Source organism: Mastigoproctus giganteus, chromosome 14, assembly GCF_048544385.1.
Source record: "Mastigoproctus giganteus isolate SK-2022 chromosome 14, ASM4854438v1, whole genome shotgun sequence".
In the NCBI taxonomy this organism is placed as follows: domain Eukaryota; kingdom Metazoa; phylum Arthropoda; class Arachnida; order Uropygi; family Thelyphonidae; genus Mastigoproctus; species Mastigoproctus giganteus.
The window spans coordinates 119918014-119941527 of NC_143588.1; the positions used below are offsets into that span (position 1 = coordinate 119918014).

General features: G+C 37.8%; 2 protein-coding genes across 2 annotated transcripts in view; one reads left to right on the top strand and one right to left on the bottom strand.

Annotated features, from left to right (window-relative positions):
* fzy (cell division cycle 20 protein fzy) overlaps positions 1-55 on the bottom strand; it is a 102190-nt gene extending 102135 nt beyond the window's left edge. The window contains exon 1 of the mRNA XM_090388967.1: positions 12-55. The gene's annotated coding sequence lies outside the window, so the exon portion shown is untranslated. The remainder of the gene's footprint in view (positions 1-11) is intronic.
* A 4203-nt stretch (positions 56-4258) lies between these two features.
* The window catches only part of LOC150075686 (RNA demethylase ALKBH7, mitochondrial), a 59067-nt gene continuing 39811 nt past the window's right edge, over positions 4259-23514 (top strand). The window contains exons 1-2 of the mRNA XM_090388619.1: positions 4259-4700; positions 22624-22797. Of these exons, the coding sequence (XP_090244745.1) occupies positions 4314-4700; positions 22624-22797 (561 nt within the window). The 5' untranslated portion in view covers positions 4259-4313. The remainder of the gene's footprint in view (positions 4701-22623; positions 22798-23514) is intronic.

Consider the following 23514-nt stretch of genomic DNA (forward strand, 5'->3'; position numbering starts at 1 on the left):
CCCAAGCCCACACTTATCAGTTTAAAACTGCCGCGACGTCACGGAAAAACTGAACTATACCCTCTGGTGGTAAAATAAAAAATATTCCACTCATTATCAGTATTACTATTACAGTACGTACTTACTATTATATTTATTATAATATAATAAATATATTACTATTTACTATTACAGTACGTACTTACTATTATATTTATTATAATAATAAAAAGAAAAAAAGCATTTATTTTGTAAAATTTTAATTTTACAAAATAAAGTAAAACTTCCTTCATGATTCGCACATTATCGCTTTGATCGTAGTCAATATACAGTACACTTGCTGCAAAAAATGATCCATCCGTTCAAATAAGTTAACGTAGTAGTAGTAGCAGTAGTAGTGCCATGTGATGCAAGAAAGCAAGCATATGAGCTTATGCAGCATTAGCAAAAAAAATTACAAAACAATCCCCTCTAAATATTTGTCCAGTTCCTCCTTAAATTTATTTAACCTATCAAACTTCCATAACGACAGATGGAAGTTTGTTCCAGCAATTAACCACCTGCTGGCTAAAGGCAAATTTCCGCACATCTATTCTACATCTGTCTTTCCTCAATTTCAATTTATGCCCCCTTAGGTTCGTAATCTGAACAAGTGGAAGAATCCCATCAGAATTCAGCGTGCTCAACCCATTCAACACCTTATGCAACTCAATCAGATCACCTCGATCAACAGTCGATGGTTTGACTGTTGATGATCCTGCTCAAATAGCAAACGAATTGAATGAGTATTTTGCATCTACAGTCACATGATGTAGCAGAGTGCTTAAAGATTTTGTATTAACTGAGAGCAAAGTGGAGAAGAAATTGTTGAATTTAAACATAAGAGAGACACCTGGGGTGGATGGGATTTATCCAGTTATATTAAAGGAGGCGGCAAATCAACTAATCAAACCCTTAGCCATAATTATGAGAGCATCCTTGGACTCAGAGGAGGTTCCCACGGATGGCAGATGAGCAAATATATCCCCAATTCACAAAGGGGGATCGAAGGGTGACACGAGTAATTACAGACCAGTTAGTTTAACTTCTGTTCCTGGTAAAATAATGGAGTCACTGGTTAAAGATGCATTGCAGGATCATCTAGACAAGACTGCAGCAATAATTCAGACACGGCATGGGTTTGTTAAGGGAAAGTCTTGTCTGACAAATTTGATGTGATATTATGATGTGGTTACAAAGGAACTGGATGCAAAAAATAATTTTGATATCATATATTTGGATTTTAGGAAAGCTTTTGACACTGTTGCGCATGGAAGACTATTGTACAAATTGGAACAGTATGGTATTAAGGGTAAGTTGCTACAATGGATAAAAGGATGGTTAAGTGGGAGAAGACAGGGTGGTAATCAATGGGTGCTGCTCTTCGTGGACTAATCTTATTAGTGGAGTCCCGCAAGGTTCGGTGTTGGGTCCACTGTTGTGTTGTATATTTATCAATGATATCGATGAAGGTATATCAGGCTTAGTGTCGAAGTTTGCAGATGATACAAAGGTTCGCAGGGTTGTTAATGACAGTAATGGCAGTGTGCTACTGCAACAGGATCTAGATAATTTGGGCAGATGGGCTAAGAAGTGGCAACTGAAGTTTAACCTTGACAAATACAAAGTACTGCATATGGGTAGAAGTAACCCCAGAGAAATGTACCAACTGTGTGGTACTACGCTTAAGGTGGTAAAAAATGAAAAAGACCTGGGAGTAATTGTGCAGTCAGATATGAAGTTTTCTGAGCAATTGAGACAGGCTGCCAGGGCAGGTAATGGGGTTTTGTTAATGATTTATAGGAATTTTGCTAGCAGGGAAAAGGAGGTGATTGTCCCTCTGTATAAGGCAATGGTCAGGCCACGCCTTGAGTACTGCGTACAGGTCTGGAGGCCTCATTTTAGGACGGATGTAGATTTGCTTGAGCGTGTACAGAGAAGGGCAACAAGATAAGTGAGTGAAATGAAGGGATCCTTTTACCAAGAGAGGCTTAAGTTCTGCAAATTGCAGTGGCTGGAAACTAGTAATAATAACAATAAAAATTTTCGTTAACCAGTGACAGAACGACCACAAAAACTACATATATCCATTGTTTGAATGAAATCCGAAGAGGTGGGTGGCGGGAAGGGAAGAAAAACGACGGCTGGTTTGGGCCGATCTTTTCCTCTCCCCTGTGAACTATGAATTCTCTCTCCCACTTATTTTTGATTTTTTAAATCACAAATATGCGGAGACCATTCAAAAATCTCTCGGGGTGAACAAAGATCATAGTTTCTTCTCTGAAATTGACATCTATAGTATGAACTAGTCCTATAAGGTGGGGGAAGGGAATGAAGACCATTATTTTCAGCCTTATATAGATTTAGCCTCAACAATTTGCGTATTTTCATAGAAAAACAGAAAATAATTTGTTAAATAAAACATATATTAAAAGTATGCTCTATTTTGTTTTTGTATATCTTCATTATCCGAATTTCAGGGAGAAAAAATATTCTACCCTCACCTGAGACCGACTAACTCAACCACGATATGAAAAAGGCCATAAAACTTCTTCCTGTCATCGACGGGACGCGAAATGAGGTCTTTTCCATCCGGTGTGTAGGACGGCGATTCTACCAAATGTGCTACAAACCGTTCCTCTCTTGAAGCTCAGGTGCTTTCATGTTTTTTTTAAGAATGAAAATCTCTTCAGTCTCTGAGAATGACTGGTATGATTATTATTATTTGTCATAAGGCGCAAGGAAGCCTGAGGCTTATGCTGCACCAGCCAAAAAAAAAAAAACAAAAAGACAAACAAACCTGTGTTACCCTGAGAGAGAGAGAGAGAGAGAGAGAGAGAGAGAGAGAGAGAGAGAGAGAGAGAGAGAGAGAGAGAGAGAGAGAGAGAGAGAGAGAGAATCAGAAGTAGAAGGGAATCACCAAGAAAGCAAGATAGAGAAGAATGATGATGTCCAGCTCAGGACCCTGGGTTTGCCAAGCCCATACTCACCAGATGTGAGCCCCTGGGGTATCACTTATCATATTATGCATATGACCTCGTCCTTAGTTCTCGTCATCATCTGTAGTCTTTTTCCTTCAGTCACATATAAATTCCCCCGAGGAGTGATGGTATTCCAAGAGCACTAAATTTTAATCATCGTTTTAAAAATCCACATTATTTTGGATTATAAAGGGGCGAGGCCATGACACTTTTCCGACCTGAGACTGCCTTGCTAGCAACGATCCTTCATATGTAGACCTCCTCCCCACCGATTGGAAAAGACCCGAGTTCGAATCCCGTCAATGAAGTGAGGAATTTTAATGGGCTTTTTCACAACAAAGCTGAGTTAGTCGGTCTTAAGCTACGGTATCATGGTTTTCCATCCAGGAAGCGCGGATTTTTCATACAGCAAACAGCAACTCGACCACACACGCAATTTGCAGAAATTACATACTGCGCGATATGGCTTAAGTTGCTGATGCGCCTAAAACTTACAACAACCTTTATTATTATTATTATTATTATTATTATTATTATTATTATTATTATTATTATTATTAGCTATATGGTGCAAGGAAGCCTGAGGCTTATGCTGCACCAGCCAAAAAAAAAAAAAAAAAAAAAAAATTCCCGAGTTACCCAGAGAGAGAGAGAAAGAGAGAGACAATGGTAGAAAGGAATTACCAAGAAAGAGAAGAATGATGATATCCGGCTCAGGACCCTGGGTGTGCCAAGCCCATACTCACCAGATGTTAGATGCAAAATAAAATACTCAAAGAAAATTAAAAGATTGAAGACACAACAAATAGAATGCTTAAAGGGGATAGAAGGAGGAGAAGGTGGAGGACAGTTGGCGGAACGTTTCATGAGAAACGCGTCTGGAATTTTGAGTATTTCTTATGAGAGTAACCTTTTTTGGAAACTCTCATCAGAGGAAATTATTTTCTTACGCGGAGCGTATACGTTATTTTATAGAAGAAGAAGAAGAATTCTTTATTATATACAGAAAGCACATTGCTGTATACAACTCCCTTCACGGCTACAAGCCAGGGGTTTGATTTCACTCTGGTAGTGACTTTCAAAACATATTGCTAATGCGAAAAAAAAAAAAATTCACTGTTCCTGTTTTTTTTTTTTTTTTTTATCGGCTTCTACTTCTCCTCATGAATCAAGTTTCTGGTTGTAATAGAAACAGATCTATGGTTCAATAAAGTCTCTGGTTTTAATATTAGGTGGCGCTACTTGAAATAAATATTGTGTGTAAGCTTATGATAGGATGCGTGTGCGGTTTTATTTGTAAGTGACTGTAAATAAATGGGTTCGTGTAGGCATTTATTTACGTGTCGGAATTTCCTAACAAGAAGAATTGGCGCTCCCCGCGTCAAGTTTTCATTTCAGTGGTTACCTATATATGATTCAAAACAACAGTTAAAGCTATCATCAGCTCTTATTGTACTGTATACCCATCCATATGCGACTTCTAGTGAAAAGCAGACAGTCTTGGAACCCAAACGACATACTCACATGTTCGACAAGGAGCCTACTTATATCCACAGTAATGACCATGAAACGCATGTTACTATAGCAAAATATATGACTCTGTACGAAAACTTTTTATCAGATGATGAAGAGAAATCCCTACTGGATGAACTTGAACCCTATATGGCACGACTCAAATATGAATATGACCACTGGGATGATGTAGGCATGGAAATATATTTTGCATAGCATATGTGATATTTAATCAGTGCAGGTAACATTGAAGGAGCAGCACTGCCAACTTCTAGCTATTTAGCCGTACTGTTCCTTTTTTTGCCCCGCCGAAAATATGCCTCTAATGTATTGATTGATCATTTAATGCTTAAAATACCATCAAATCATTTAAAAGCTAATTAAATCACATGCCTTGTATGGTAGTTGCCAACCTTTGATTCTTTTAACTTTTAAGGACAAGAAAAAAATGGATGGGTATAGTATCTGTAAAACTTTAGCACTTAGAAATTATCTGGTTTAAATAATATATACATGGTCAGTAGTTCATTCAAGAATATTTCTTTGTGGGGATGGGGCTGCTCCATTGACTTAGAGAAAATGTATTGTTATTTTTTTTTTGTTTTTTTTTGCTTTCAATTCTGATTGAGTGCTTTGTAGAGTTTCAAGCCAAGCAGTCCTTACTCCCCCCCCCACCCCACACACACACACACACCCACCCACTCACTCATCAGGCATGCCACTATACAGTGTAGTTATAATTAAAGCACATCAGTTTGGCTGCTTGTAGGTGCAAACTGTGAATTTTTTTTTTTTTTTTATGAGAACCCCAAACACGAGAGGTATTATAACCTATAGTACTTAGTACCGTGCTTGGGCTGGAGGTTGAGAAGACGAAAGAAGATATTTGTTGATATTGACAATTCATGGTGTATTCAATAGTAAGAAAAAGTGGGTGGGACATGCTGTATGAAGTAATGAAATTTTTGGATGTGGCGTACATGTGGTAAGAATATACCCAGATCCTTGACATAACGTGGCCTCGACAATGCTCCCCGCATACACACTACTCGGACTCCCTCCAGTCACTATCTGGCAGAGTAGAGGTAGCAAGATTATACACTAGCTGATCCGGAAGCTTCCTAGAGAGTTACCAATAGGTTCAGTCCGGTGTACTAACTAGCGGCCGGCCTGCGAACACCTTTTTAGAGCTGTACCCTCGAAATGTAAGGAATATTGGATCTCGCCACGACATTCATCATAACCTCAAAAATCATCAATCATACTGCATGATGGAAGAGATAGGGAAGGGTTGGCTGGAACTTAGCTCTAGAGACTAAACATGGGTTCCACCACTTCAAGCCTCCAATAAGCAAAGTGGTGGTATTTCACCAGTTGATGAGAGTCATCTACCACCTAGTACTGCCTGGTAACATAGAGGGGCGGCGTTCCTCCATGTGGTGTGGGCACCACACCTCGACCCCTGCTTACGTTGGTTCACACCTGGGTGGTCACCCACCATGTACTTGTGCATGAAGGTTATACCCAGGATTACTAACAGTCCCACCATCGTGAAGGTGCAAGCAGAGGATTTGGCTGTCATAGACCGTCTGGACTTTGCCGAAATTGGGTCCACTTTGACTTGAGTGTCACCCGAATATCAGTTCCATCAGCATTTTAGACTCCCAGGTAGCAAGAACGGCTTGTCTGGCATATCTGAGAGAATGTCTGTGACAACCTCAAGGACCAGGTGGAATTGTCCACAGATAAAATTTGGAACAGATAGTGTTTAGACCATGTGAAAATAAAAGCACAAATAATAAATAGCTAATTAATTACACAAAGTGACACCAAGGTACATATTATACTATATGCAGTCAGCGTGTAAAGCAAATCTTGTGACATAATTAGTGATGCACATATTTTAAATGCGAAGTGGTTGTAACCACAGTAACAAGAAAAATTCAACATAGTACTGTAAATGAAAGAAATAGCTTTGTTAGTAAAGTTCTTTTACCAAAACAACCGTAACACCTTGGCTGCACTTCAGGAGTACCACCATTTTTCGTTGCCCATGTATGACAGTTGTTATCGGAAAAATTGCATTGCTGTGACTAGCATTCTTCTTCCAGTCACATAGCTCCTTAAGGAGCTGTTGTGGCCACCAACAAATTCCTCCAACTGCATCGATCATGTGCTATACGAGCAGCATCGCAAAGTATCATGCCCAGAAGTTCACTGATCCCATCATTCTACCTAGTTGCAGGTCTTCCTCTTACCCTCGGTTTTTCCTTCCATTATATTCTTCAACAGAAAGTTTTCCCTTCTTACTATATGACCAAAAAACTTGAGTTTTCTTTTGTTGATGCTATGAAGAAGAATTTTAGGCCTGCCAATTTTATTCAGTACCCACTTATTTGTTCTTCGATCCAAGTATGAAATATGCAGTATTCTCCTGTAACACCACATTTCAAATGCCTCAATTTTCTTCCTCTCAACTCTTTTCAAATTCCATCCTTCACATCCATAAGTGGCAACTGGAAAATTTAACGAATCAATGATTCTCAGTTTCGTCTTTAGGGGCAGATCATGATCTCTCCATAATTTTATCAGATCAGCGACCAACATTTTAGCAATTGCCTGTCGTCTCTTTACATCATTTGAGCAATCACTATTTTTATTTATTCTTGACCGTAAATAATCAAATTCATCAACTTCTTCGATATCTTACCCATTAACCTTCACTTTACTGGAACTGAGATTATCACCAATCACCATTTTTTTTAGTTTTACACACATTCAGAAACAAATCTTTTTTTCTTACTTGCTTCACATACTCTCCTCAGAGTTTCTTTAAGATAATCCTTAGAATTACAAATTAGCACAGTATCATCTGCATAACAAAGGTTGTTTATCTTCAGTCCTCCAATTTCTATGCCAGTCTCTAAATCATTCAAAGCTTCATCATGATATCTTTGGCATAAAGATGTGACAAAATACAGTCCTTGCCTGACACCGTTACCTATTGTGAAAAAGTCCGTGTTTCCCATGTTCTCACAGTTCCTTCCTGATACAGTAGCTTAATCAGCTGAATGATGTGGATTGGGAAACCCATAATAGTAATCGTTTCTCATGTTAAGCAAAATCAAATGCCTTTGCATAATCTATAAAACACAAAATGACTAGAACATTGAATTCTTTGCACTTTTCAATAATTAGTTGTATTAAGATCTGATCTCTGGTTCCTCTAACCCCTTCTGAAACCTGCTTGCTTTCTTGCATATGATGCAAGAAAGTAAGCTTATACAGCATCAACCAAAAAAAAAAAAAAAAAAAAAGACTTAATGTTGACTAAAGTGACTAATGGTGCAACAAGGAATGCACAATTATCTGCTAGTTCCAAAGTCATTTGGAGCTACTAGATATATAATGAGCAACAATCTGCGAAATATATTTCAATTCCTCCTGCAATAGTTTACTTACAAGCTCTGCTTGCACCAGTTAACTGCACATGAACCTGAATATATCATTAATTGTGATTTTCTACAAACTATATGATTGGTTTCCTTAAGAGAGAGAGAGAAAGAATGAGCAAAGCTGTTTTTATGTAGAATTCAGTTCCATTATATCTTGTTCAATCAGTAAAACTTGCACCTGACCACAATTTCCTGGTCTTTTGCCAGGAAATTATAGTCAGATGCAATGCGTGGCCATCTCACTCATTAGCCCTTAACAACTTAGGTTATGGGGATATACTAATTGCAGGGTTTATCAAGACAATGTTCAGTTTCTAGCTGACCTGAAGGGAAGCGTCACTAATTACATTGCCAACATTCCCATGATATGATTTTTGCAACAGTTAACCATGTACTGTGCTTCCGTCACATTTACAATGCAAAAAGCTGCCACATCGATCATTTTTATTTTCACAATGTGTAATTTTCTCATATTGTGTTATAGTTGATCAAATATTGTGCTGTGTGGTGACTGTGTTGTTGCAGTGCCAAATCTACTGTGGTAACTTTTTAGGATTATTTTTGTAGTGCCTGTGATTCAGATACTTCTGAATTTCATCTCTTGGAAAGTCACGATTTGTTACCTATAGGTAGTCAATTCAACTACTTTATATATTTGTCTTATTTACTAGTACAGTAAATCCTCACTTTAATGAATTTTTTATATTATAGACAGCATTTACTGAACCAAGCTTTTCATTTGCACAAGACCCATCGATGTAACTACCTTAGTCTGATAGTTTTACCGTCATCTACAATATTTTCACAATAAAACAGGGTGCTATTGAGCCAGGATCTTCTTCGACATTGCCTTCCATTGCCCATCAAGTGTCAGCCATCTGTAGTGAGTCATCTGAACCTAACCTCCAATGGAGGTACACAAGAGCTTGTCAAATTCTGAATAAGCTTTATTCACAGTTTACACTGTCACTGTAGGATACATCAAAACTTCTTACTCTTCTGTGCACAGTAAATGCAGTAAAATACAGTATTACAATGTGTAATGTACTGTTTCATAATAGCACTTTTCATAGCATTAGCATTGGCATACGATGCAAGAAAGCAAGCTTATGCAGCATCAGCCAAAAAAAAAACGCTCCCATTTCAACCCTCCATTCGTTTCAAATACCTATCCAGCTCAGCCTTAAATTTATTTAGACTACCAACTTCCACAACAAAATTTGGAAGTCTGTTCCACCAATCAACTACCCGCTGGCTAAAGGCAAACTTCCGCACATCTATCCTACACTGTCTTTCTTTTCCTAAATTTGAATTTATGCCCTCTCAGGTGATTATTCTGAGCAAGAGGAAGAATCCCATCAGCATTGAGCATGCTCAAAACATTCAAGGCTTTATATACCTCAGTCAGATCGCCTCACAAGTGCCGAGTCTCCAGACACTGTAATCTGCTAAACTTAAGCCTTTCTTCGTAAGAGCAGCCCTTCATTCCATTCACTAATCTTGTTGCCCTTCTCTGTACTCGTTCCAACAGCTCTACATCCTTCTTAAAATGAGGCCTCCAGACCTGTATACCATACTCTAGGTGTGGCCTGACCATTGCCTTATACAAGGGGTTAATCACCTCCTTATCCCTCTTAGAAAAATTCCTGTATATCATTGACAAGACACCATGAGCTACTCTTGCAGACTGTCTGCACTGCTCGCAAAACTTCATATCTGCCTGCACAATTACCCCCGGGTCCTTTTCATTCTCTACCACTGTCAGTGTGGTACCACAGAGTTGATACTTTACTTTGAGATTACTGCTTCCCATATGTAGTACTTTACATTTGCCAATGTTAAACTTCATTTGCCACCTCTCACCCCATCTGCTCAGCTTTTCTAGATCTTGTTGCAGCAGTGTACTGTCATTAGTGTCCTTAACAACTTTGTATCATCTGCAAACTTGGACATTAAGCCTGAAATACCATCATCAATATCATTTATAAATACAGAAAACAACAATGGACCCAACACTGAATCCTGAGGGACTTCACTAATAACATTAGTCCACAATGAGCAGTGTCCATTAATTACCACTCTCTGTCTTCTCCCACTCAACCATTCCTTTATCCATAGCAACAATTTGCCTCCAATGACACACTGCTCCAATTTGTGCAGCAGCCTTCCATGTGCAACAGTATCAAAAGCCTTTCTAAGATCCAAGTATATAATATCAAAGCTATTCCCTGCATCCAGTTCTTTTGTGACTGCATCATAGTATCCAATCAAATTGGTCAGGCAAGACTTCCCCTTAACAAAACCATGATGTGTCCGAGCTATAATTGAAGTCTTGGCCAGATGATCCTGCAGTGCTTCTTTAACCAGTGCCTCCATTAATTTTCCAGGAACAGAAGTTAAACTAACAAGTCTATAATTACTTGTGTCCCCCTTTGATCTTCCTTTCTGAATTGGGGTCACATTTTCAATCTCCAGTCCATGGGTACCTCTCCTGAGTCCAAGGAAGCTCTCATAATTATGGCTAAGGGTTTGCTTATTCCTTTGCTGCCTCCTTTAATATAACTGGATAGATCCCATCCACCCCAGGTGTCTTTTTTATGTTTATCTTCAACAATTTCTCCTCCACTTTCCTCTCAGTTATTACAAAATCATCTAGCTCACTGCCAGAGTTCAAGTCACCTCTGGCATTCCCCTCCCTGAATAACTCGTGTGAATGTAGATGCAAAATACTCATTCAGTTTATCAGCTACTTGAGCAGGCTCGTCAACAGTCGAACCATCTATGTTAATTGGACCAATCTGATTCATCCCTTTCCTTCTAGAGTTTACATAAGTAAAGAACTCTTTGCTGTTTTTCTTTGCATCCTTTGCCAAAGATTTTTCATAATCTGCCTTCACCTACCTAACCTTGGTAAGCAAGGTTGGCAGGGTTGTTAATGACAGTAATGGCAGTGTGCTACTGCAACAGGATCTAGTGTGATTTTTTTTTTTTTTTTTTTTGGCTGATGCTGCATAAGCTCATACACTTGGTTTTTTGCATCACATGCCACTACTACTACCTCATTTGTGACTTTATTACAGACTAGCTTATATCTGCCATGGGCTCTGTGTTGCCTGATAATATATATGCATCCTTGCATTTTTCTTCTCTGCCACATGTCTCATTAGTTCATCTGACATCCATTTAGGCCTAAACCTTGAAATGTATTTCTTAGTTGGTATGAAAAGCTTAGTGCTGCCATGATTTATTCTTTGAATGCTTCCCATTTTGAATTTGCTGTTGGTAACATCATCAGTTGGTCCCACCGTATAGAATTTAAATACTGTCTCAGACCACCATAGTTGCCTTTATGAAAGCAAAAACCCTTCCCTTTACCCCTGATAGTAGTTACCTCTTTGTGTAAATCCCGCTTCAGCACACTGTGATCACTGTCACCTAGTGGTTCCTTTATCTGCAGATTCTTAATGCATGAATAATTACTACTGAGAATCAAATCATGAGTATTACTCCCTCTAGTATTACTCCCAAACATGCTGATGTAGAAAACTATCATCCAATAAATCCACAAAAGCCTTGCTAGTGTGTGAGTAACCAACCCACAAATTCCAGTCAATATCCGGGAAATTAAAATCCCCCATTATAAGACACTAATTTACTTTCCCATCCTATTTCCCTGTACAGTTTCTTATTATACTCAGCAGAGTCATTAGGTCTATAACATACTTCTACTCTCATTTTCCCTTTCCCAGTGTTTATATCACACCAAACAGACTCGACATTGCACTGTCCACCCATGTCGACGATGCATTTCCTTAGATTTTGTGTTTCTTAACTAACAGCATAACCCCTCCTCCCTTCCTACCATGGCTGTCCTTTCTGTACACATTTTACTCCCCAAATTCTATATCTGCATCCTTATATCTGTGTGACACCACGTCTCTGATATCCCAACAATATCTGCCTTTGATGTTTTGACCAACACCTCATATTCATCAAATTTATTTACCAAACTCCTAGCATTGGTGTACATGCAAATATACATGCACCTGTTCCTATTCTTGGCTACCCTAACACAACCCATGTGTTTACTTGTACCGCAGTGACTCCCAGCAGTCTCTGAAATATCCTGCATCTTGTTTTCCAGGCTGCTGCTCATTCCAATAGAAGCAGTGCAAGAATCACTTTTACCTCTGCCAGCGGTTACTGTTAATCTATTAGTTCGTGTATTCTCCGCTAAGCTAGCAGTTTTCCAACCCACCTAACACTGCCTCAATAGCATCAACATATGGCTGCTAGTTCAACAATATTGCGCCAACACTGGGAGTCGTAATCTTCCAAAAACTTCCAAAAAATCGCTAGTTAAATTCAAAATAAGAAGCTAACGAATGCTACTAAACCTATTTAATATCTCTGTAAAACAATAGTGAAATCCATTAATCATCAGCTCTTAACTTTGCAATGCTAATTTTAAAATTAAAAGTGGAAGGTTACTTAATTTTAAAATAGTAGCATCTGACAGATGCCCCTTTTTAAAATTTTTATTTTATTTTAAATTTGTAAATGAAATCCTCCCCTCTACATTTGCCTGCCAATATACTTTAACTGGTTATACAGTGTTTTCATTTCAATATACTATGAATTATGAAACGTTAATTATTGGTTTGTCATTTAGCAGATACCATTTGGGCAAATGCATCTGTCTTTCTTCTAGGCTATTCCCATTTCATTTACATGGTGTCCGGTCTTACCATGGAGCTTACATGATGTCTGGTCTTACCAAACAGCTGCAATGCTCACATTGCACAAACACTCACATGGCAACAAACAGCTGCAATGTGAGCATTGCAGCTGTTTGTTGCCATGTGAGTGTTTGTGTTTCAGTCCAGGGATGGGTGACTTTGAAAATTCTAAAAATATGAAAACTTTATTATTCTTATTATTGATTTCTCTCATATATCTTTGTTTGATATTTTTTTAATTGAGTTTAATAAATCATAATTAATAGATACAAGTTTACTGTTCAGTAAAAAAGACAATTTATTTTTTGTAATTAAAACAAAAATGGAATTGTTAAAATGAGGGCATGAGTGAAGGAAAGTTAAAACTATATTGACACTTTCCATATGAATAGTGATTGTAAGCATGGATTCTGTCAATGTTACTTCACTAGTGATATATTGGTGATCTACAGATACTTCCATGGGTACTGTTCTTCTGAACTGGCGTCTATAATTCCCGCTCTCTCTTTCAAAACAGTCCGAACACATGCTGAAACCAGCCAACATTCATTTACTGTCCTACTTCAAACTCACAGAACCAACTTTTCATCTTTCTCGTTTATTCATTCAACTGCCGTTTTCTGGAACAACATTCCTTCATACGTATTTCCAGAAAATTACAGTCTACAGAAGTTCAAGTTCAATGTCAACAAATATCTTCTTTCGTCTTCTCAACCTCCAACCCAAGCACGGTACTAAGTAGCATCCCCTCTCCCCCATACTTCTTCAACCCATGCACGGTACTAAGTACTATAGGTTTTGATACCTTTCGTGTTTGGGGTTTTCATAAAAAAAAAAAAAAAAAAATATATAGGTTCTAATACCTCTCGTGTTTGGGGTTTACATAAAAAAAAAAAATATTAGCTTACGTTACTGATTTTTGAACAAATTTGATCGAAAAGTCAAGTGAAACACAAGCCTTGACATTTTTAAGGCTTTTGATTGTGCTTGGCATAATGGTCTTCTATACAAACTCCTATATTTTGGCCTGCCAATTGTTTTTTGTTGTTATTTGGTTTTTAGGAGCATTAGCAACTAAGGCCATATTGCTCCGGGGATGTGCGGTGGTCATTACCTGACCTTTCTGCATCCTCTATATTTGGTGGTCATGGGCTTGAACCCCGGTCTAATCAAGAAGCGTGTGCTACGCACTGCTGCTCCTGCCCACCTGGCTACGGAGGTGCCTATTGTTTTTTGTAATTTTGTATCTAGTTGAGAGACCATAAGAAGAGAATTTGTTTGCCAGCCACCAGAAAATTCTCCAGTGGGGCAAAGAAGTTAATTAACTCCAATCCTTCTAAGACTCAGTCCTGTTATTTCTCACAAATAAAAGTCTTCTATTCCTGTGCTCTTCTTTATTGACATTTATTTTTACACAATATCACTTATTTTTGTTAGGAATTGCCGTAATCCGTATGGCATAAGCACTTCACAAATATTACTTCCTCATAATGAAAAACACTTTTCTTTTTCACTCTTTGTGTTACTTTTCACCTAAACAACTGCTTAATCTGTACAAATCTGAAATCTTCCCTATTAAGAAATATTGTTCCCATATTTGGAGTGATGCCGCCAAAACCTCTCTCTCTCTCAAGCTTCTAGAATCTAATTAATGATCCATGTCTTACAAACTCTCCACTCTGTCTCACAGATATTCACTTTCTGCTGCATACCTTTTGAATAGATACTTCCATGGGTGCTATTCTTCTGAATTTGCATCTGTAATTACCATACTCTCTTTCAAACCAGTCCAACCACCTGCCTCAGCCAGTCAGGATCCATTTGCTGCCCAACTACAAACAGAACCAAGTTTTTCTCTTCCTTCTTTATCCCTTCTACTTCTGTTTTCTGTAACAACCTTTCTTTGCATATTTCTCAAAAATTATACATATTTCTCAAACATTTCTCTAAAATGAAATTTTAAAAAGTTAATTTTAGATAGAATAGGAATAGTGATATTTAACCCCAGGGGCTCACATCTGGTGAGTATGGGCTTGGCACACCTAGGGTCCTGAGCTGGATATCATCATTCTTCTCTTTCTTGGTGATTCCCTTCTACTTTTTACTCTCTCCCTCTCTCTCTCTCTCTCTCACAGGGTGACTTGGGGAATTTTTTTTTTTGGCTGGTGCAGCATAATAATAATAATACTAATTATAATATAATAATAATAATATCTATTTTAAATGCTATACACTGCTTGAAGTTGTGCATGTGTAGCTCCAATATTTTTTTTAATATTTTTATTTAGTAATTTTGGAAATTAAACTTTATGGATTTGTGTTCTTTTAATCCATCATGATATTACATAGGCCTGATAGCCAAGTGGTCAGGAGTGCAAGTGCAAGTGCATTAGCACACGCTCTTCGGGTGGACCGGAGTTCAAGTCTGTGACTGCTAAATATGATTAACATTTGTATTGATTCATTTATTGTAAACTCCACTGACCTGGTGGTCGTGCCGCAGTATAAACAAGAACAAAAATGACTATAAAAAGTAAGATTGTCAGTAAATTGTTTCCATACTGTCCGTAAAAGTAATTTCAGAGACTGGCTGCCCTGCATATATCTAAATTTTTTTATTATTATTATTGTTTTTTAAGGAAGGCTCTCATTGAATTCATAAATAAAAATCTGTAGAACAATAGTATGCCATTTATCATGAAAAGTATGAGTGCCAGAAGTGAGGGGAGGACAAAGGAGCATTTTTTCTGTTGATTTTAAACATTGTTTATGTAACTTGATACATTTTGTCAGACCATGTAATGGGAATATGCTGTGTTTCATTGTATAGTTGTATTCCTCCACCCCCTTCCAAAGTGCTGCTCTTCCAGTAGTCAGGTTATACTAATGTTGAATCTGTGGGACATGCCCAGAGGATATTATTATTATTAGCCATATGGTGCAAGGAAGCTAGAGGCTTGTGCTGCACCAGCCAAAAAAATTTCTGAATTACCCTGAGAGAGAGAGAGAGTCAGAAGAAGAAGGGAATCACCAAGAAAAAGAAGAATGATGACATCCAGCTCGGGACCCTGGGTGTGCCAAGCCCATACTCACCAAATGTGAGCCCCTGGGGTTAAATTCTTCACATGCTAATTCCCTGCCCCCTCTCTGAAATATGATTAATTCACTTATACAAAAAATGCATCCTAGAAAAAAAAAAAAAAAAAAAAGTACACCATATTATATCTGCTTTTCTCTGGAATTAATAAACTTGATTCCATTGGATTGGAAAAGTGCCAATTAAGGATCTGCCGAATTAGGGTACAAGCTAAGGATAGGATACAAAAAACCACACCAACAGTAGTAACATCAAAAAATACTTTATTTTTGCCCTGTACAATAACAATGGCACAAGCAGCTTAACAGATTCTTTAAAGATTAGGAATTTAAGATTGTAGCCAGATCAATACGGAAATTACGTGCTATACTGAACAATCTCCAAGTCCTTTCCTCTTTCAGAACACAAATAAATGACCTGCTATACATATATTTTTGCAATAATTGCGATTCATTATACCAAGGCTTGACGTGATTTCCACTGAATATTCGAGTAAAACTGCACATGTCCTCAGTTTGTGCTCGTTCAGCAGCGTCAGAATTAGCCTTTTATGCCATTAATGAAAACCGTACATTTTTATTTAACAAGGCTAAAATTCTTAGTGTTCAACATAATTATACAAGACTATTAATTGCAGAAACCATCAAAATTAAATTACATGAGAATTCTATTAACGTTTGCTGTCCATATCTAATAATCCGATTCGTGGTGTTTTACGTGTATGCATGAAGAAAATCCTCTATTTAAGATTCAAAGTCACACATACTCAGTAATTTACATTCCTGTGATCACGACATATGGCCAATAAGTTCCGTCAGATTCAGGAAGGAAAATTGTTTATTGAATTGTTTGCAATTGGTTTTTTACTGTAATCATTTTGCATTAATGTTTTAATCATTTTAAGCTCTGGAGAGTATCATACGAAAGTGTTCTATGTATCATATTGAGGTAAATTTCTCTTATTCTTTTACAGATGTTGAAGCCAATGTAGAATGTATATCATAGCTCTGTTATATACTATAAAATTATATAAACTCTAGAAGGAAGGGCATGAATCAGATTGGTTCACTTGATATCAGTGGTTCAACTGTTGATGATCCTGTTCAGGTAGTTGACAAACTGAAAGTATTTTGCATCTACATTCACACATGAGCATCTGTTCAGGGAGAGGAATGCTAGAAGTTTATCAAACTCTGGCAGGGAGTCAAATGATTTTGTAAAAACTGAGAGCAAAGTGGAGGAGAAATTGTTGAAGTTAAACATAAAAATAGGCACCTGGGTTGTATGGGATCTATCCAGTTAGATTAAAGGAGGCGGCAAAGGAAGTAAGCAAACACTTAGCCATAATTATGAGAGCTTCCTTGGATAGGTCCCCATGAACTGGAGTTGTGCAAATGCGATCTCAATTCACAAAGGCGGATCAAAGGGTAACACGAATAATTACAGATCTGTTAATTTAATTTCTGTTCCTGGAAATTAATGGAGGCACTGGTTAAAAAAGCACTGTAAGATCATCTAGAGAAGATTGCAGTTATAGTTCAGACACCTATGATGTGGTCACAAACTGAATTCAACCCCTAGCGTTGCTGCTGTGAAGGGTATATTGTATATATATATCACTTTTATACATACAATACTATAAAAAATAATATTTATTTATATCATATACAGGTAACCCTCATATAACACGGTAGTTTGGTTCCAACAAAATCTCATGTAATGCAAAACTGCGTTATATAGGACTAAGAACCAGTACAAAAAGGGGAGGGGGTTATGTTCCAAAACCTAACGAAAATACACCATTTTTTATAACTATCGGAAACTTAATAATAAACTAAAATAGCAGGCTTTTCCCAGCAGAAAGCTCAAAAATACCATGTTATGTGGGATTTCCTGCAATTCTCAAACTGTGTTAGAGCAAAACCGTGTTGTAGAAGTACCTTATTATACAGAGGTTGCCTATACTTGGATTTAGGAAAGCTTTTGATACTGTTGCACATGGAAGACTACTGTGAAAATTGGAGCAGAATGGCATTAAGGGCAAATTACTGCTATGGATAAAGGGATGGTTGACTGGGAGAAGACAGAGAGCGGTAATTAATGGACTAATGTTCTTAGTGGAGTCCCCCAAGGTTCTGTGTTGGGCCCATTGTTGATTTTTTCTGCATTTATCAATAATACTGATGAAGGTATATCAGGGTTAATGTCCAAGTTTGCAGACGATACGAGGCAGGGTTGAAGGAAGGGTTGTTAATGACACTATGCTACTGCAACAGAAGCATAGTGTCATTAACGTCAATAGTGTCATTGAGCAACATTAGCATTAGTAGAGACATTTGATGCAAGAAAGCAAGCTTATGCAGCATCGGCCAAAAAAAAAAAAAAAAAACCCACTTCCACTTCACCCCTCTGTTCATTCGAAATACCTGTCCAGCTGAGCCTTAAACTTATTTAGGCTATCAACTTCCATGACAAGGGATGGAAGTGTGATCCACCAACCAACCACCTGCTAACTAAAGGCAAATTTCCACACGTCTATCCTACATCTGTCTTTCCTCAATTTGAATTTATGCCCTCTCAGGTGATTATTCTGAGCAAGAGGAAGAAACCCATCAGCATTGAGCATGCTCAAACCATTTATGCACCTCTATCAGATCACCTCGCTGGTGCCTAGTCTTCAGACGCTGTAATTTGCAAAACTTAAGCCTTTCTTCGTAAGAGCACCCCTTTGTTCCATTCACTAATCTTGTTGCCCTTCTCTGTACTCGTTCCAGCAGCTGTACATCCTTCTTGAAATGAGGCCTCCAGACCTGTATACAGTACTCTAGGCATGGCCTGACCATTGCCTTATACAAGGGAATAATCACCTCCTTATCCCTGCTAGAAAAATTCCTATATATCATTGACAATACACCACGAGCTACTCTTGCAGCCCGTCTGCACTGCTCAGAGAACTTCATATCTGCCTGCACAACCACCCCCAGGTCCCTTTCATTCTCTACCACTGTCAGTGTAGTACCACAGAGTTGGTACGTTGCTCTGGAGTTGCTGTTTCCCATATGTAGTACTTTACATTTGTCAATGTTAAACTTCATTTGCCACCTCTCAGCCCATCTGTTCAACCTTTCCAGATCCTGTTGCAGCAGCATAGTGTCAGTAGTGTCCTTGACAACCCTGCCAACCTTCGTATCGTCTGAGAGGTGGCAACTGAAATTTAACATTGACAAATATAAAGTACTGCATATGCAGGAACCCCAGAGTACGTATCAACTCTATGGTACTATACTCAGGATAATGGAGAACGAAAAAGACCTGGGAGTAATTGTCCAGTCAGATATGAAGTTTTCTGAGCAGTGCAGACAGTCTGCAAGAGTAGCTCATAGTGTCTTGTCAATGATATACAGGAATTTGTCTGGCAGGGATAAGGAGGTGATTATCCCCTTGTATAAGGCAATGGTCAGGGTACTGTATACCTTGATACTGTATACAGGTCCGGAGGACTCATTTTAGGAAGGAAATGGCTGCAAGAATGGGTACAGAGTAGGGCAATGAGATTGGTGAATGGAACAAAAGGTTGCACTTATGAAGAAAGGCTTAAGTTCTGCAAATAGCAGTGTCTGGAGACTATACACCTGCAAGGTGATCTGATCGAGGTGTATAAGGTCTTAAATGGTTTGAGCAAGCTCAGTGCTGATGGGATCTCTCTTGCCCAGATTCATTAGCATTGGTAGAGGCATCATCATCATCATCAGCCATTTTCAATCCACTGCAGGATGAAGGCCTCTCCAGCAACTTTCCAGTTCCTTCTGTTTTGAGCACTGGACATCCATTTACTACCCACAAACTCATGAATTTCATCTATCCATCTCCGCCTTTGTCTTCCAGGTTTTCTTCTAGCTCCTCTTGGATACCATTCTGTTATTTTCTTAGTCCATCTGTCATCATGTCTTCGAGCTATGTGTCCTGCCCAAGACCATTTTAGTTCTTTAGTTTTGATAAGAATGTCCTTTACTTGAGTTTGTTGCCTAATCCATGTGTTTCTCTTCTTATCTAACAGTCTGATTCCCAATATGATTCGTTCCATTCTTCGCTGTGTAGTTCTCAGCTTCTCTTCCATTCTTTTGGTGAGTGCCCAAGTTTCACTTCCATAAGCCATAAGCCATATTTTACGTTTAAGACAAACTGGGATATTGCTCTTCAGTATGTGACTATATTTCCTGAATGCTATCCATCCAAAATTTATTCTTCTCTTGACTTCCAGCCATTTATCATTATTACAGCTAATAACTTGTCCCAGATAAGTATATGACTCCACCTTTTCAATTACTGCTCCTTCAATCATTATTTCCCTTTCTGTGGCATACTTGTTCATCATTACTTTTGTTTTAGCCATATTCATCTTTAGTCCAAAATCCTTACTAGCTGTGCATAACTGATTAAGATTTTCCTCTAATTCTTTGGGATCGTGGCTTATGACCACAATGTCATCTGCAAATCGTAAATGGTTTAGGTACTCTCCGTTCACATTGACTCCTTTCTGCGACCAGTCTAATCTTCTGAAAGCTTCCTCAAGGGCAGCAGTAAACAGCTTCAGAGATATTGTGTCTCCTTGTCGAACTCCTTTCTCAATTTTAAATTTCCTACTGTCTTTGTCTAGTCTAATAAAGGAGGTAGCACTCTCGTATATTTTCTTCAAAATCATAATATATGGGGTATCAATGCCTTGTCTTTCCAGTGCCCGAAACATTGCCTTATGCTGTATGGAGTCAAATGCCTTTTCATAATCCACAAATGCCAGGCATAGTGGTGTTTTATATTCATTTGCTTTCTCCATTAGCTGTGATATTACATGAAGGTGATCCATAGTTGAGAATCCTGTCCTAAAGCCAGCTTGCTCTTTCGGTTGATTCTCATCAAGTATTCTTTCTAATCTGTTAGTAATGACCCTTGTGAACAACTTGTAGATGTGGGATAACAAGCTAATTGGTCTATAATTTCCAATTTATCTCCTTTCTTATACAGCAAAACTATGATTGCATTATTCCACTGCTTAGGCGTCACACCTTTTCTAATGCACTTTGTGAAGAGCCTTGCCAGTTTTTGTGTTATGTCTCTTCCTCCCAATTTTTGTAGAGGCATATGATGCAAGAAAGCAAGCTTATGCAGCATCAGCCAAAAAAAAAAAAAAAAAAAAAAAAACCACTTCCATTTCACCCCTCCATTCGTTCGAAATACCTGTCCAGGTGAGCCTTAAATTTATTTAGGCTATCAACTTCCACAACAAGGGATGAAAGTCTGTTCCACCAACCAACTACCCGCTGTCTAAAGGCAAATTTCCGCACATCTGTCCTACATCTGTCTTTCCTCAATCTGAATTTATGCCCCTTAGGTGATTATTCTGAGCAAGAGGAAGAATCCCATCAGCATTGAGCATGCTCAAACCATTCAAGGCTTTATACACCTCTATCAGATCACCTCGCCAGTGCCTAGTCTGCAGACACTGTAATTTGCAAAACGTAAGCCTTTCTTCCTAAGAGCAACCCTTTATTCCATTCACTAATCTTGTTGCCCTTCTCTGTACTCGTTCCGGCAACTCTACATCCTTCTTGAAATGAAGCCTCCAGACCTGTATACAGTACTCAAGGTGTGGCCTTATAATTGCCTGAGGAGACGTAAATTCAAATTGAGGAAAGACAGTTTTAGAATAGACGTGTGGAAATTTGTCTTTAGCCAGCGGGTAAAGACAAATTTCCATCTGTAGTGGAAGTTGACAGCTTAAATAAATTCATGGCAGAACTAGAAAAACATTTGGAGTGAATAAGAATGTTTTTTTTTTTTTTTTTTTTTGGCTGATGCTGTATGAGCTTACTTTCTTGCATCATATGCCTCTTCTAATACTAATGCTTTCAAATTTAATCATAACTCACAATTATCCTGTACTTGTTAAGTAAGTTGTCAGATCTCCTACTGTTAATGTCATTAGTGCCAATGTTTGTAACAGTATCACCTTTTGTGCCCTAAAAGGGACACAAAATGTACGATTTGTTTTGTATGCATACTATTATTATGACTAGTTAAAAAGTTTAAATTAATTTAAGTGAAATTAAAGAGTAATTTTCAATTATCGTCAATCACACGTGAACATTTTTATATCCCTGTTTGTTTTTCTAGATAAATTGTGTGGATCTGCCAGTGTATTGGGTAGTACACCATTTATTAGTACAGTGTATAAAATGCTTTTCCTGAGGTCATATTTATTTTGAAACATTATCTCGCAGGTTAATCATATTTTCCATACTGAGAGACATTCAGTAATAAATATCAAAATGGGCCTGTATCAAATAAAATTTAAACATTTAGAATATATACTCATCAAATGGCATGAATGCCATTTGATGCATATATATTCTTTATCCAGGAGCATCAAACATACAAAATGACTGAGGCGCCTCTGTAGCCAGCTGGGAAGGAGCAGCAGTGCGTAGCACACGCTTCTTGATTAGACCGGGGTTCGAGCCTGTCACCACCAAATACGGAGGATGCGGAAAGGTCAAGGAATGACCACCGCATTTCCCGGAGCAATATGGCCTTAGTTGCTAATGCTCCTAAAAACAAAATAACAAACAACAAAATGACTGAATGGATTCAATACAATCACATTTTCTAATAGTTCTGTGTTCCATTTTAATAAATTTTAATTATATTGCAAATTAGATTCAGATTTAATTGAATAATCCTGTATTAATAACTCTTACAATTCTATTGATTCATCAAAAGCCAATGTATTTTTTAAGTAAAGTTATTGTTTTTTGATGTCAAAGGCTATTCACGGATACAGAGAAACAGAAAGACTAAAATGGAATCCAGAGAATGACGCTATCTTGCAACGGGTGAGAGAACTAGCATTTCCACCAGGCACACCACAACTTCATCAAGTTCATGTCTTGGATCTTGCTAAGAATGGCTATATCAAACCCCATATTGATAGTGTTCGGGTAAGTCCCATTCGCACATTATTTAACAGAATGATATTGATATGTTGAAAAAGAAAAGCAAAAAAAAAAAAGAGTAAAATATGACCTACTTCAAAATTAGTACATCCGAGAAGTGAGTGCTAGGTGATATAACTTTTCAATAAAATTACAGTAGGAGCATATTCTTCTATGGCTAAAAGTAAGAAAAAAGTTCCTATAAACATATGTCTGAAAAGTCAGTATTTCTGAGATATTAATAAATTACAAAACAAAGAGAAATAGAAATAAACCTGTAAACATGTAAAGTAGCTGTTCAAAGTGACCTCCATGATTCCCTGGAGGGCCTAATAATTTCAGGACTATTCTTAATGGTTTCAGCTTCCAAAATGTGATTTCTCAGTTTGTATTGCATGATAATAGATTAATTTGTACCCTGATACAAAGTGACTGAGAGTGTGAGCGTGGGTGAATATAGTAGCCATCTTACAGAATGTTCTGGCTAATCCATTAGTCATTGAACTCCTTATTTATAAAAAATTCAGAAACATTGATTTTTAAGGATCATGTCTACTGGTAGTTCCCAAAAATTGTTTTGCAACAGACACAGTGTGCCAAATAGGTTTGAAAGCCTTGCTGTTTAAAAAAATAAGGATAAATAAGATTATCTGACAAATTTGATAGAACATTATGATGTGGTTACAAAGGAACTGGATGCAAAAAATAATTTTTATATCATAT